Raw genomic sequence first — 16,740 nt, 5'->3', positions numbered from 1 at the left:
GATAGCCCACATCAAAAATTGATGACTTAGAACACTTTCAGCCAAAAAGTACCCAGAGAACTGAGAGGAGACTGGGACCTACCTGCTTGCCAATCTGCCCAAGGTGCATCACCTGTCAACCGGACATCACTGTAGCTTTCCCTACTATCTTCTCCGCAACAACAAATCCTGTTCAGCAGCTCATCCCTAAAACAGCTGCTGGGTAACTCCAAATCATGAGTCCTCCAAGGGCTACTCATAGTAGACCTCTTAAGGGTTATTGCCATCTAATGTGCAGCTCCTGGTTCCCAGCACTCCTTTCACCAGCACCTCACTGCTAATTTTCAACTGCCACCTATGCCTCACCCCTGCAGTACTAAGTCCAACATTTTAATGATTAAATGAGCACAGTCAAAAAACACAAGAAATTTTACTTTGAACCAGTTTTAGTATAAATTATGCTGGGAACACTACAGAATACTAACCACTCTTGCTTTGCAATGTCTCCTAGGCAAGTGTTGGAATTGTTGCTCTCAAAAGGGCTGCACACCATCCTTGTATGTGCACTGCATCATCTTTGTATCTCACTTACTCCAATGGAATGCATATTCACCTCAAAACTTTGTAGTCATGCGTCGATCAGTTTATGTTAATGTTTTGTTGAGAGAGCTTCATCTATTCTAATAAAGATAGATATTTTCTTATGCAGTTCTTTCCAAAGACCCAAGAGGCTCATATCTAACAATTCAAAAATAATATGCTTTAAATCACATATTTCAGAAATCTCTTTCAGTAGAAAGATATGAACACATTGAGAGATCAACCCTTCTGGGACCTAAGAAAAAACAGCTGCACTGATGCTAATTGAACGAAAGTTGAATAATATGTAGTGAGGCGGGTTGGGTTTCACTATGCAATACTCTCACAATACCCCAAATAGGTCCTGTGGATCCTCAATAATAATTACCTAGCACAGTCCTGGTAGTGTGAAACAGAGCAGTCAGGGTTTACTAGGAGAGTATGTATTAAGCATTTTATTGCACCAACATGAACAATAAAGTTATTGACATGACTTGAAAGAAATTCAACGCCAATTTATAAAAATAGAACAGATTTTTATATAAATTAAGACATCAAAATGATCACAATCGGAGGAGTATAACGTAGGGATGGATTATAGAAGGTAAAATAAATCAGTGCAATTCACTACTTCAAAACTTTAACGTTGCAGTCAAAAGAGAAAATCACCAGTGACAATCAGTCACTTGCAGGTCAAGTCCAATGGAATCCACTGGAGGGTAAGAGGATGCGGGTACCAGGACCAAGCCACAGCAGTCAGTTGAATTTTATCTGGCTTGTTGGGCCCGTGAGCAGAGTTGTACAGGCTGTCCCTGGTGCTGAAGCTTGAGCCACGGTTTTGCTGGTTTACCACTGAGACTGTGCTGGTGCGGATATGCATGCAAAAACTCAATAACTGTGTCACTGAGGTGATGAGTTGAAGATGCTGTGAGGTTCCCTTGAAGCACAATGTCCAAAAAAGGTAATGGTAGCTGGACTGACCACCAACAAGTCTTGGCAGTCGCGAGCTCAGTCTTGTTATTTTTTTGATGTACTGGAGTCTGGGGGAATATGGTAGCCACCTGAAACTTTCTAGAGTTCAGGATTATGTATTCCACAATGCACTAGACCATTTACTTTTGGGCGATCCCTTGGCAGCCCCAATGGCCAGCAATTCTTTGGTTCCAGGAGTGTGCTTTACCTGGGTGCTGCAGGGGTTTAGTACCTCTAGTCTATAGGAGTTCTGGGGTTGCCTTTGGCTCTCAGAGGGGTTCTTCTTTCCTGGGGAACCAGTCTTTGGTCCGAGATGAGTTGCATCCATGCAGTTGCAGGGTGGTTGCCACAGGCTAGGAGTAGTGTGCCTTTGCTTTGTGCAGGTCCTGAAGTCACAGATTTGGATCTCTTCTTTGTCCTTTGTTTTTGCATGCAATTCAGATCTGAGGTTCTAGTGTCAGGAGTGCCCCTTAAATCCTAGATTAAGGGGCGTTAAGATTGTGGGTGCAAGTAGCTAATGGACTACTAGCCCCAGAGACTAATTTGCCCCTAATTCGGGAGGGAGGGGCACCTTTGCAACCCAGAACCCTCTAGAATGCCACTTTTAAAAATGGCAGAAACAATCCTTAGCTGTAAACACCAGGTAGCCCACCCTAGGGTTGTGGCTAGCCTCTGTGGATGTGCACCTCCTGACTACCTAATGGTTCCACCTGCCCTGGAAGAAATGTGCCTAGGGGCAAGAGGGTTGCTCTTTTCTCCTTTAGGGGCAGCCTGGATGCATATCAGAGGCAGTGTGAGCTTTGAAGCACAATCCCTTGATGTACCACTTCAGTAGCCATCCTAACAGGAAGGGAAGTGTCACTGCTTCCCATTTAGGCCTTTGTTTCTGACTTCTGGGAGTGTTCACACCTCCTAGCTTGGGGTCCAAATCCTGTCTTGGTGGCAGCAGCTGCAGGCTTTCAGCCTGGGCACAGGAAAGGCTGGGGCAATCAGGTGTGCAACTACTAAGGTTGCCACCTGGGGGCTTACCACATTAAATCTTGACTCTGTGAAGAAGTCCGATTTGATGAGACAAGTTGTTTGATACCAAACATGACACTTTTCAGTGGGATCAAAATGGAGCTGGCAACCTCAAGGTGCCCGGGTGCCAGCCCATGTTAACCTATGGCCCCTGGACACTTTTAGTAGCCCTTAATAGAAAGAGGCTACTATAGGAACATATACGCTTGCACGTATATGTTCACACCTTAAATATAATGCACCCTGCCTCCCGTGCTCAGAAGGCCTACCTTAGGGGTGACTGACATATATTAAAAATAATGCTGTGACCTTGCCACTCATGGTGGGGCACAGTCGAGTTTGAGCAGTTTGCACCTCTCATTCACTTTTAAATGGCAAGACTACTGTCATCTGTTTTCAGGGTGGCACAATCAATGCTTCAAGCCCTGGTGAACCCTTTAACTGTCATGCCATGGGTACCCCTGGTACCCCTTACCAGGGACTTATAAGGCGGTTAACGGCCTTGCCAATTGGGGTTGCCAATTTACATACATCATAATTAGGGAGAGAACACTGAGGCCGGGTTAGCAAGCTACTGTGCACTTTCAGTCATAATCATCAGCATTGAGGGAACAAAGTGTGGGGCTGAACTTACAAAAGTGGCAATTTCCTACACTAGTCAATATGCAAACTAAAGGTGCCGAAAAATAGGTTTTGAGAATAAGAAAGTTCCCTATGGTGTCAATAATTAAATGGGTCTTACACCTTGTGGCTACAAATTACGAGGATAAATTAATGAAGGATATTTGAAAAAAGCTCTGGGCAGAAGATTGGCATGTTATAAAATAATAATTCCTTGTTAAGTTTTTTGAAAAAATTATTTTGGTATTAATGTTGGAGGTTTCATCTTTGGAGTCATAAAATTGGACATCTGTTGCTAGTGTTATGTTTCAATAGCCCTTGATGCATTATATTTGTGAAATCTGATATACATATCAGATTTCCTTTTTCCTCTTTTTTTCTTCAAAGCAGAGGAGACCTTGAAATACCCACCTCCACAACTGTCCCTCACAGTAAAACTTCCCATTTGCTTTCCACTCACTCCCCAGCTATTCCTACACTTGCTGCAACCCTATCCTTATCACTATCCCAAACCCTATTTTATACCCCATCATTAACCCTTTACATACCCCTTACTCTAACTTTTACCCTTACAAGAAACCTAACGCTTCAATTAACCCTTAATATAGCGCTTACCCAAACCCTAAATGTAACCCAAAGCCCATCCCCATTTTTAACCATAATCACAGAAATAACACCATACCAAACACTTCCACTTATTTGTACAAGTTTACAAGGTTTTTGTCTTCTGTTTTTTCCAAGTCATAATTTTGTCCCCATATTTTTAACTTCCGAGATTTATGTCCAGAATCAAAGAAACATGCCCACGACAATATCCACTTCTTATAGCAGCCATGGAATAGACAGCCAGACCAGGAGGAGAAAGCCCAACAGCAAGGTTCCGTCTCATGCATGTACCCATCAGAAAGCCTCAGTAGGCAATCTGTGCAGCCCTTGGACTATCAGGCACTTGTCATGCTGGCTGGATTGATGGATGGGTTGGCGGTCTACGAGTTATAGCGCTGAACCAGTGGCAGGGTCCTCACAGTACCTTGAGTAGGAATTATCCCTTTCTGCACACTTACTAGTAGTGTACTAACCAAGTGGTAGCGAGCCAGGCCAGTGGAAAACATCCAGCACAACATTCTTTCTCCTTGGATGCACCTCAGAAACCCAGGGTACTTGTAGAGTCTTGCAGCAGGCTTCTTTGTGCACTGTCATCCTCGGAGTGACTATCAGGGTGACATAGCCAATCCCTGACAGTAAGCAGAGCTCCATCCATTAGATATTATAGCAGCCATAGAAAGCAATACATAATACATTAATGTCTATTGCTCTGATGTTGTTTCACACACTGTGGCTCCCATTACAAAATCTGCTGTAATTCTGATCAAGATGGTTACTCAAGATATTGTCCTCTCTGGAATTCTGAGATTCCAAGCGGATCAATTGTGTCCCATCTTTGGCTGCTAAACGTACTCAAAGGCTTAATTTTTTATTAAAAAAGAGATTTGTTTTAGAGGATAAAAACAGCACATAAATTCTTAATGGAGTACCAATAAAATTGAAGCCAAAATACATCAAATGCCTCATTAAAGTTTTGAGTGGAGTATTGGCAATCGTCTCTTTGTAGTGGAAACATGAAGAGATGGTTGCCTTTGATTTAATCACATCTCCTAACTATGCCAACGTGCTTGGAATATCCTAGCTGGAATGACAAAACCCATACATCAGTTGGGAGATGGGTTGCCTCTCTTTCCTCTGCGTTCTGTAGGGACAATTGTTTCTTGAGCGGGAGCTATTGAGCCCCAGTGACACAAGAACTTTCTGAAGTCCAGTCTAATTCCACTATAGTCCAGACTTTGCCCATTCCCAACCTATGGCTTATCATGATTTTCTTGATGACTCCCAGAAGCCTACTTCTGTGTGTCTCTCTCTCCTCGTAGGGTTTTGGACTGTGCCATTCAGGCCATACCTGGAGCCTTAATTCCATATGGAAGGATACATTTTCTTTCCCAGCTTGAGAAACTGGTTCTGCAGGAATATCTGGATAAAAACCTACAGAATGGCCAGATTGTCTGGTCAACATCCCCTGGTGGAGAGCCTCTCTTCTTTGTCCTAATGACGTTTTTAGTGCTAAAACCGTGTATTGATTACTACGGATCGAATAGGGTCACCATTAAGGTGCATTACCCACTTTCACTCATCAAAGACATCCGATCAGTTTGCAAAATATTTCACAAATTTACATTTTAAATATATCTGAAAGACATTGTTAAACAGTTTAACCAACGAAGCCAAGAATAACAATGTTAACATGGTGTTCAACTACAATCACCTTTTGAAGTGCACCCAATATGTTAGAACTTATAAAACTAGAAGGTTCAACTTTGTAACACTCGCACGTACTGTTTGAAAGTACTCTTTTTCAAAATGTGAGCATTTTGGTTATTTGACCAACAAATCTAATTTAGAAAAATAATTGTAAGCTTTTTATGAGCCCAACAGTATAATTCCAATAACGAACGAGACTCCTCCATGCTTAATAGTTACGCGACCCCCCAGCCATCTGCAGCAATTTCGGAATAAAAATTTGAATAATTTATTGGAACTTGGCCTGCTGACCGTTTGCTGAAGAAATACAATAATAAATTGTTGATATGGACATTACTATAAGACGTTCCTTTGCATTTTTGTGATTTGATTTTGAGGTTTGTGGCCAGGAGTGGTGGGCTACGGAGAGTTGAGCGTCTTCTTTGGAATCTTTGAAGAAAAGTACTAAACAGTGACTATAGTGCGCACTTTTTTTGTCCTCACCGCCTTGCTTTTGGTACTAAGCATAATACAATAGCTTAGACATTTTTAACTGGCAGTTCAAAGCTTGCTTAAAACTCAATACCCATTTCATTGAATTCTTATATTTTGAATATAAGATATTGTTTGTGTTGTGTCAACACCAATAAATGATACAAAAGAAGAAAATATAGCCTGGCACTTCCACAGCCAAATATCACAATCTGACCAGTCTCTAACTTAGACATAGGATATATAGTACCTGCAGATAGTTTAGGTAGAAATTAATAAAGCCATTTGCTAGTCACAAAACACTAATTAGACAGTTCAAAATGTTGCAAAAATATTTTCAATTTTTTTCTAAAACGTAAAATATTAAAAATAATTAAATATTATTTTGGTAAACACATTGTGTTAAGGTTTCCCTGGTCACTATTACAATTGTTTATCCAAACATTCCTGCTTAAAAAATAAATCATTTTAACAAATGTTAACCTTTTTTAAATCTCTACAAATGTTTAAGGAATGTCTAACTGACTACTCCTGTTTTATCATAAATTTGAGCTGTAGTAATCAGTTTTCAATTTCAAACAATAAACCTTAAAAAAAAAACGTAGAATTTGTACAAAGGTAAAAGGAAATTAGATAAGGAAAAGGAAGGAGCAGGGATATGAACGAGGTATGGAAAGAGATTGGCAGAAGAGTGTGGAAGGGAGGTAAAAGCCCCAAGATATGTACAGGATAATGGGTCACCATTTGTATATTGAAAAAAGAAACACAAAAATTGTGGAAATAGATTTGGAGACACGGAAGAGAAAAAAATAAGGGTGAATAGGCAGTAATAGGAAATATGACTTTGGACTGTCTACTCCACTGCCCCCAGAACTGTCTTGAGTAAATGAAGAAATAAGGCAGAAGGGAGGAAGAGGAGACAAACTGAATGAGCAAAAAGGAGCAGTAGTAAAAAAGGTGGTTAAAAAGAAGAATATGCTCAAAAGTAGGTCAAGAGCATAATTGAGAACAACTGTGCAGTGGAAGAGAGGGGACGGGGTCAAAAAGGAAAAGGGCACATGTGTAAGCATTTAAACAAACTGTTTCAAATGCAAGCGCAAAATAAAAGATATTGCACAAATTTGTTGTGAGCAAATTGTCAAGCCATTTATCATAAACATTTTATTAAACATTTTAGGTTAAATAGTTTTTCTCAATTGGAATTCTACAAATGTGTTTTTCTCATACAACCACCCTACTGCCTGGAATACTGTAAGGGACTTGTTCCGGTCTTGGCAGAGCAGGACCTCCACCATAGTCTGTCATCATAAACCTATTACTTGGTGGCCCATCTGCCACAAAGCCACTTGATCAAGGATTTGAAAGCTCCACCTTAGATAAGGAGGCCCAAGGCATACATTTCCTCCTGGGATCACATTGCCTTGCCTGGTGGTCTAAAGCTGGAAACATAAATAGTATCCCACACATTCAGTGACAATTCATCCTGTGCATCAGGGCCATTTTTATTGTGTTTTGAACAAATAAACCTCTGTGTTTGAGGCTTATTTATGCAAAACAAAAATGAAATACCAACTGAGTGCCAAGCAGGGTGGCAGGAGGGATGAATGATTTAAAGAAAATGCTCACACTGCAACTGAGGGAGCACATTTGTCAAAATGATCCCCAACATCATGGGAGAGGGTTCTAATTATGGCAGGTGCTCCCCCACTTGTGGGTGGAGGCGAGAGCCACTACCAATTCAGTGGGCATTCCACCAATGTATAAATGCTTGCTTATATTTTTCTTTATTTGTGAGAATGAGGTCTGCAATTACCCTACCTCAATGGACTCTGTTATTATTTGTTGGCATCGCACTCCATATTTTAGTGTTGAAATATTCCTTATGACTAATTGACAATCAGCATGAGGGACTGTGAAATGCAGAAAGCGCCAATAGAAATGCTACAGTCTGTCTTTTTGAACCTCTGACATAGGTATGTGAAAACTGGAATTCTCTTGTGATCACTGATTCATATTTTAAATTTGCATTGATTATACAGCTGAGCATCAGAAGAATTCAAACATAAGTTCTCAATTCAATCTGAACTAAAACTTACAGATTGTGGTACGTTCATAGCTGGAATGAGCATATGGTGAATGTAAAAATCTATGGAGGAATCCAGAGGATAGGGATAACTAGGTAAGTCAAACCTACTCATAGCAACATCTTTGATAATTGGAACTGCAGCTCAGAAGGCTGCCAGTGCTCCTTGGGCACATCTCAAAGAATGATGGAAAATGCGTTACTGTTATGGGTGTGGAGTCTGCACTTTAATTGGAAACCAGGCTACTGGTGGACAGGTGGTGTTTATAATTTCTGTAGGGGATGCCCCAATGCAGGCAAAGTCTATTCAGATGGATGAACATCCAATTGCATGCCCCATAAGCAGATTTTAACTGCCAGTATATCAGATGGCTTAGGGTCAGTTGGTCTGTCTGTCATCGTAGGTCAGTAACAATGAATAGTAACCATGGCTACCACCTGCCAGCACTGCACCATCCTTTCTGAGATATGTGCCAAATTGATTATGTCATTGTGTCAATAGAAACAATCTGCTTCACTGTGCAATGTAAAACTAAAACATTTTTTATATCTGAAACTATAACGTCATATAACATTATCAAATGCAGCCATTGGAATGTGTGTACAAATGATCTGTAAGATTATTTTTCAGCACTGGCATATGCATAAACTAAGAAATTGTCATTTGCATCTGAAAATTTAATCTCTCTAAAACCAGCCATTGGCATTGACTCAAAGCTCAATAATAATTTTTTGCAGCATTGGCAGATCCCCCAGGGCCGCAGGTTCCGTTCCCTGAAATTGTGGTTTGTGTTCAGGCTGTATGGTGTGAAAGGACTACAGGAATTCATACGCAAGGTAAATACATTTCATTATTTGTAAATTATTTTAATAATCTTTAAACTCCAATGATTGTTTATAAAACGTGTCGTCACATTAAAAATCTTGTTTTGCTCTCTCGGCAGAGCAATGAAAGAATGTGGTTTGTTAGTGCTCCTCATTTGTCTCCTGCACTGAAATAACTTAAAAGATATATATTGGATCAATTGGGTCATGCCTTATTGGTGAAATAAAATATCACTATTAGAGGGCTGTCTTAAGTAAACTATGTATGGCCATGAAGATTCTACAGTGAGTCCCACTTTTCTTGAATATAACATTTTGTATGGTATATTCTAAGAATATTTCTAAAACTGTTCAGGTTTATTTGAATAAATCATGAAATTCATGGGATTTTATTGTGCCAGTCAAGCTTACATTTAGCTAGGGGTTTTTATGGTCTGGCTTGGCAGCGCATCTGTCACCAGAGAATTTTGAGAAAATCACCAAGAGAGGGGTGTTGACTCGACTCCCAGGTGTGAATATTTTGTTTAGTTATCTAACTGCCTGAGCTTGAACTTTCAGAGGCACACGCATGATATTTTAATGCGATTAAAGTGTCTTAGATAACTAGCTCATTTATAGTGGTTTTCGCTAGCAGCAGATCAAAAGGAAGGAGGGCAGGCATTAAGTTACATAGATTTTTAGATCTTGCGGGACAGTCAATCAATCAATCAGGCATTTGTTGAGCATGACTACTCACACGTAAGGGTTTCAAGGTGCTAGTGGTGGTGGGGGCAGGTTCCAGTCCATCAAGGAGGAGGTCTATCGAAGAGCCAGGTTTTGAGCTTTCTTGCAAAGATGGGGAGCAATGTTGTCTGTCTTAGGTGGAGCGTATGACACAATGTTGAGTCCATAGGTTCTAACGATGGGGGAGAGCGGAGCCATGTAGATGTTGAAGAGCGTAGGGCTGAGGGAGGACCCCTGGAGGACTCCGCAGGTGGTTGGAGTAGGGTCAGAGAAGAAAGGGGGGAGTCTGATCACTGCATTCTGCCGGAGAGGAAGGAGCGGATCCAGCCGAGGGCCTTGCCTGAATCCCTGCGTTGTGGAGTCTGCATATTATGGTGCGGTGAAAGACTGTGTCTAACGCCGCTGAGAGGTCGAGGAGGATGAGGGCTACTGCTTCTCCTCTGCCCAGTAGGGTACCGGATATTGTCTGTTTTGGCAAGGAGGGCGGTTTCCATCCTGTGTTTTTTTCTGAAGCCGGATTGGGAGGAGTCGAGGATGTTGTGCTCTTTGATGAATGTGCCGAGTCGGCTGTTGATGGTTTTCTCGATGACTTTCGCTGGGAACAGAAGCAGGGAGATGGGTCTGTAGTTTTTTTTTTTGTTTAACTTTATTTTATTGAATTTTCAAAGCATCAGGTGTCCACCCCGGGATAATCAACCTTAACCTGAACCTCTAGTAGTAAGTGTTCATGCCTAGAGATCACTGGGATGGATTGTGTCCAAGAGAGCATGTTCGACTTAGCATCACTAGTCCGACACCCAACCGCTCCAGCAAATTACAAAAGAGGAAGAGGAAAGGAAAAAGGAAAAAACACATTAAACCCCTACCCCCTTGGAACCCCCTCCCTTCTCCCCCCCTTCCCAACTGGTGTGCCGCGTACTCGCCCTTTAGAAGTGCTAAGTCAAAGAGCCGTCGTATATTTAATTATTGGGGGTCTCATCTGGGAATGTTGTGTCGGTGAGCCGTAGGAGGCGGAGGTATTTCGGACACGTGACCTCGTTGAATTCCTTGGCCAAGCGGGAAAGAAAGGGCCACCAAATGGTGGCGAACGATGCTGTGAATTGGGTAAGGGTGGCTTGAATCCTCTCCATACCCACTACGTACCAAAGTTTATGTAACCAACCTGTGTGCGTGGGACACCTGGGAGTTTCCCAAAGCGACAGAATGTGTTGTACGCAGCTCCCATAGCCAGCCCTCTCTGCTTTCCTCTTATTGAATTTAGTGGGAATGTGAGTGCGTTAGGAAGCCCTAGGAGTGTGTAGGCTGGGAAGCGAGGAATTTCTGTGTTGAAATGTTTGTCAATATCGTTAAGGAATGCTGTCCAATAGTCCGTCACCTCTTTGCATTCAAACAATAGGTGGGTCAGTGTCCCTGTTTCATCACATCCCCTCCAGCAAGTGGGGCTGCGGTCTGGGTTAACTTTGTTGAGACTGGCTGGAGTTAAGTACCAATAGGTCGTGATCTTAACTGCTGCTTTCCTGCTGGCGGTATTCCTGGCTGTATAGTGGGCCCTGTAGTATATGGCTTGCCATTCTATGACAGAGAGGCTTCTCCCTAATTCAGTTTCCCATCTCTTCTGGCCCGCAGAACGTTGCGTGGAGGGCGGTGGATTAAGCAACTTGTAGAGGTCTGTGATCATTAGCTGGTCAGACTTTTTAGTAAAAAGCCACTTCTCATATGTCGTGAGTTGCATACCGATAAGAGGTCGAGTTTCCGGCTGCGCCAGCCAGTGCCAAATCTGAAAGTATTGATAGCGTTGTGGTGCTTGTAGATCATACAACTCCGTGATCTCGGTGAATTGAAGGAAACCATCAAGAACAAACAGGTGGCCCGCTGACCTGCATTCAGAATTTCGCCACTGTCGAACGCCCAACCTTCCAGTCATGGAGCAAAGGCTGGGTTGTCAAATAGAGGCGTGAGGGGAAGGTAGTGAGTCCCCTCTAGACCGCCACCGTATCCCAGTTCCGCATTACCGTGCGCGTAATGGGAGATTTGTTGAGTTAGGCCGGCCTGTCAGGTCTCTTCAAAAAGGGGATCTTCCAGAGTGATGTTTGCGCCATCGCTCTATCTTGGAAGAGCTATCTCTTCTCTGATGCGGTTCCACTCTAATAAGTAACGTAGCTGTGATGCTTGGAATACCACAGCAAGTTTACATTTTAAACATTTGAGTGTTATTTGCTGTACTTGTATTAAATCATTCGCCTACCTGGTAAAGGCTTTTCTTATCGCCCTGGGAGCCTGCTGACTAGAAGCAGCGCCTCCCAAACCCCGACCTACGCCCCCCTGATTGCCGCCATTCCCGGCGTGCAGCGAGGCCACGCCCCCTTCTGGCCACGCCCACCCTCGCTAGTTCAAAGAGCGCTGAGTAAAAGCGCGAGGTGTTCATTTCTCCACTCCTGAGGCGGAAAGCCGGGAGCTCATTTGTAAACTGCTGCTTTTTAACATTTTAAACATTTGAGTGTTATTTGCTGTACTTGTATTAAATCATTCGCCTACCTGGTAAAGGCTTTTCTTATCGCCCTGGGAGCCTGCTGACTAGAAGCAGCGCCTCCCAAACGCCGACCTACGCCCCCCTGATTGCCGCCATTCCCGGCGTGCAGCGAGGCCACGCCCCCTTCTGGCCACGCCCACCCTCGCTAGTTCAAAGAGCGCTGAGTAAAAGCGCGAGGTGTTCATTTCTCCACTCCTGAGGCGGAAAGCCGGGAGCTCATTTGTAAACTGCTGCTTTTTAACATTTTAAACATTTGAGTGTTATTTGCTGTACTTGTATTAAATCATTCGCCTACCTGGTAAAGGCTTTTCTTATCGCCCTGGGAGCCTGCTGACTAGAAGCAGCGCCTCCCAAACGCCGACCTACGCCCCCCTGATTGCCGCCATTCCCGGCGTGCAGCGAGGCCACGCCCCCTTCTGGCCACGCCCACCCTCGCCCCTCACTCATCATAAAATGGACCACTGGAGGAAGCGCAGCGGACGAGCGCAGTGGGAGCGCCGTTTGCGCGCCGAAGGCGCGCCAAAGGCAAGCCCGTCTGGGCCCAGACGGGCCCAGACGGACCCAGGCCCAGAAATGCTGCTGGAGATCCCATGTGAGCGCGTGGTATATACTGGAGACATGCTCCGCGCACTTCAACCGAAAACAATCTTGGCCTGTCACCATACGCATACCGATGGTAAACCTTTCTACTACTGTACGCGCTGCGCTCCATCCCCTACTGCATCTACAAAACCCGGACTTAAGATTGGACTTCTCAACTGCCGTTCCCTCCCTAAACATGCAATTGAAACAAATTTGCTAATTCTAGACCATGGCTTTGATCTGCTCTTTCTCACGGAAACGTGGCTATCAGACAGCACCGACTCGGACATTGTCACGGCTTTGCCGTCTGGGTACCTCTGTCAAGCCCTACACAGACCCAAAGGGAGGGGAGGGGGGGTAGCCATAATCTTTAAGGAGCATCTCACTTGTAGAATTACTGATGCTCAAATCGAGGACTGCGAAAGCTGCCAATTCTCCATCCAATTCTCCCCAGCTCACTCCCTGTCGGGGTTACTAATCTACCGCCCTCCGGGCCCCTCGGGAAAATTCCTTAACGCCCTCATTGAATCAGTCGCACAACTAGCATCCTCTGTCGGCAATTTTCTCGTCTTAGGCGATCTTAACTTACATCTGAAAGACCCCACAGATCGGATAGCCGCTGACCTTCTACAAGACCTGTCGTCACTCAATATCCGACTGGTAAACAATGAACCCACCCATGAGAAGGGACACTTATTGGATCCCGTCCTCACTAACGCGACAGCCATCACCACTAAGCCTCCCCTGATCCTCCCCTGGACGGACCACTTTCTCGTCCCAATCTCCTGGGAAACACCCCCCAACAACCCTCAGACCTCTAAAATTCAGACCACTGACAGACGGTGGCATAAACTTGTACCTGGGGACTGGGCCGCCGCTTTAGCAGAGTCCACTCCTGAGCTCTCCAACGACCCTGCTATTGCTGACGAGCAGCTCAATGAATGGATCACCTCCTCTCTTGATGCACTCATCCCTAAAACCTCCTCCCTCAAACACCCCAAAAGAGTAGCCTCGGCCCCATGGTACTCACCAGAGCTTAAACCCCTGCGCCAAGAGTGCAAGAGAACGGAACGAGCCTGGAGGAAAGTCAAATCGGAAATAAATAAAGAGACCTATTCTGCTGCTCTCCTTAATTACAAAACCACCATCCGTAAAACCAAAATTGCGTTTTTTCAGGAGAGAATAGAGAAAGCAGTATGCTCCAGCAAGGAATCCTTTGCCATCCTAAAAGACCTTCTGAAAACCCCAGCACCCGGACCTAAACATCCCACTGACCCTACAGCTGACCAGTCCAAATGCCAACAATTGGCGGATTTCTTTCACGGGAAAATCCTAAAAATCCTCGAGTCTATTCCCTCCGCAACCCTGGGCGAGGAATACGATCCCCTGCAATCTTCATCACCCTGCCGTCTTTCTTCTTGGGGCCAAGTTACGACTGAAGAAGTGGAAAACACGTTAACATCTATAAAAAGCGGCTCCCCTAAGGATCCCGCCCCACTCCGAATTCTTAAAAAGGTAGCCCCCACGATCATCCCCCCCGTGACTCACCTGATTAACACCTCACTCCAACAGGGAGTTGTACCCCTAAGCTGGAAGGCGGCGGTCGTGAAAGCTCTGTTAAAAAAAACCTCCCTCGACCCCGAAAACCTGGCGAACTATAGGCCCATCTCCCTACTCCCAGGAATCAGCAAGATTGCTGAAAAACTGGTCAATAGAAAACTCTCCCAGTTCCTGGAAGTCAATAACATACTAAAAAGCTTCCAGACGGGCTTTCGCCCAGGGCAGGGCACAGACATCGCCCTCCTAGCAGCGGTTGAGGAGGCCAGAACGCTACTGGACGGAGGAGGATCAGTGGCAGTGATCCTCCTCGACCTAAGCGCGGCCTTCGACACCGTCGACCACCGACTCCTTATTAAAAGACTCAAGGGAGCAGGTGTAGAGGGCTCCGCCTTAGCCTGGCTCACATCTTTCCTGGCTCAACGGACCTACCAAATCTGGGAGAACAACGCCCGCTCCTCCGAAATTCCCCTCCATTGTGGCGTGCCTCAGTGCTCCTCCCTGAGCCCCACATTATTTAATATCTACATGTCCACATTGGAGGAGGTCATCACTCCATTCGGAGTGAGTGTCGTCAGTTACGCTGACGACACACAATTGGTTGTGTCATTATCCCACCCCAAACAACAACCAGCAGACCTATTCAATTGCCTTGCGCAGGTCCATCACTGGATGAACACCTCTGCCCTAAAACTAAATGGGTCAAAAACGGAGGTTCTGCTCCTTGGCCCAAAAGGACTCACATTGTCCCCGAACATCTGGCCAGCCTGTCTGGGCCCTCTTCCCGAACCCAGAGAGGAAGTAAAGAGTCTGGGAGTGTGGCTTGACACTGACCTCTCGTTCACTGTGCAGGCAAAGAAAGTGGCCGGGACCTGCTTTGGACTTCTGAAATCACTGCGGAAAGTCCTGCCCCTCCTGCCCACCGACTCCCAAAAGTTGCTTATTCAAGGCCTAATAATCTCGAGGCTTGATTATAGCAACGTAATATACCTGGGCGCCCCAGAGGTGACCCTGAATAAACTTCAGAGAATTCAGAATACCGCGGCCCGGATTCTCACAAATACCCCTGCCAGAGCATCGGCCAAACCGGCCTTAAAACTCCTCCACTGGCTCCCCATGAGAGAGCGGGTCAAATTCAAGGCCCTGTGTCTGGCTCACAAACTACGACGAAATCAAGGCCCCCCTGTTCTCAAGAAATTTATCACACCTTACAAATCCTCAAGACCCCTCCGTTCTGACACAGAAAACCTCATTGTTGCCCCCAAATTCAAGAGAGCCCGATCTGGAGGAAGGCCTTTCTCAGTCCAGACTGCACGACTTTGGAACACACTTCCCCGAGTCCTGCGCCTCGAACCTCAATACCTCCGCTTTAGGAAACAGCTCAAAACCCACCTCTTTCCACAGTGAATCACTCTTGGCCCTTATCTTGTTCTTTCGTTCCGTCCTCCCTGTCCTCTCTCCCTTCTCCCCCTCCCTTTCCACCGTACTCAGGAGATAGGATTTGTTTTTAGCGCTGGGATACCTCCGGGTGACTACGCGCTCTATAAAAAATAAATAATAATAATAATAATAATAAGTTAGGGATCCCCAGTCCTCCCTCATCAGGAGCACGGTAGGCAAGGTCCTTGCGCATCCGTGGACGGTTCCCGGCCCAAATTAAATGTTGCACTGCGTCTTGTAATTTCCGTATAGTACCTCGCGGAGGGCTCACTGGTATGGTCTGGAATATGTAGAGAATTTTGGGTAGAACAGACATTTTGACTGATGCAACACGCCCGAGTAGTGACAATCGCTGTTGTTGCCATCTCCCTAGGTCTCTCTGTATTTGGGAGAGGAGATCTGAGTAATTCTGATTAACTGTCAGTTCGCTGGTCGGCATCAGCGTGATCCCCAGGTATGGGATCGAGTCGTGAGATAATAGGCCCCCATAAGACGATGGAAAACCTTCGAGCTTACGCGCGTTACGACCTAGCGGAAGGAGCATGGATTTCCCTGTGTTCATTTTAAAGCCGGACACTCTCCCAAAGGCCTCCATTTCCTTCAGGAAAGCCGGCACTGATTGCTTGGGGGTGTCAAGTGCTGTCAGGCATTCTAGGCCAGTCTTTGGAAAGGAGATGCGTTTCTTGTAACAAACAGATCAATGCACCTGAGTTCTCCAGGTACGATAAAACAGCCCATCTTTTGATGGGATTGTTAAGCCCTTTCACATTCAGGGTAATTACTTTCAATGTGGTGTCTGACATAGTGTCCTGAGTCACAAAAATTGCATGGTCAATGGGGGGAAAGCCCCCATACGGCGGCTCTCCCGTATCTTCCCCCTGTGTGGCACACCGGTTCCCTCCCTCACCCCCTACCCCAGTCCCCCCTCCCAACCCAACCCTCACCATCAAACAGAACGCCCCTCCCTCCCTCCCTAACCCCAACTGGACAGCCCCACCAAACATTCAAAGTCCAATGCCTGCCTTCCCGTGTCACATGCATGTGG

The 16,740-nt window shown here is 45.1% G+C and overlaps 1 protein-coding gene across 5 annotated transcripts in view; it reads left to right on the top strand.

Moving 5' to 3' along the window:
- Positions 1 to 16,740, top strand: part of LOC144829208 (aromatic-L-amino-acid decarboxylase-like) — an 833,710-nt gene that overhangs the window by 777,698 nt on the left and 39,272 nt on the right. For all 5 annotated transcript variants that reach the window (XM_078688114.1, XM_078688115.1, XM_078688113.1 and 2 more), the window contains one exon: positions 8,777 to 8,875. In XM_078688114.1, coding sequence (XP_078544240.1) covers positions 8,777 to 8,875 — 99 coding nt within the window. The remainder of the gene's footprint in view (positions 1 to 8,776; positions 8,876 to 16,740) is intronic.

This window comes from Lissotriton helveticus, chromosome 4_1 (genome assembly GCF_964261635.1).
Source record: "Lissotriton helveticus chromosome 4_1, aLisHel1.1, whole genome shotgun sequence".
Taxonomy (NCBI): Eukaryota; Metazoa; Chordata; class Amphibia; order Caudata; family Salamandridae; genus Lissotriton; species Lissotriton helveticus.
This window is presented reverse-complemented; position numbering and strand designations above follow the sequence as displayed.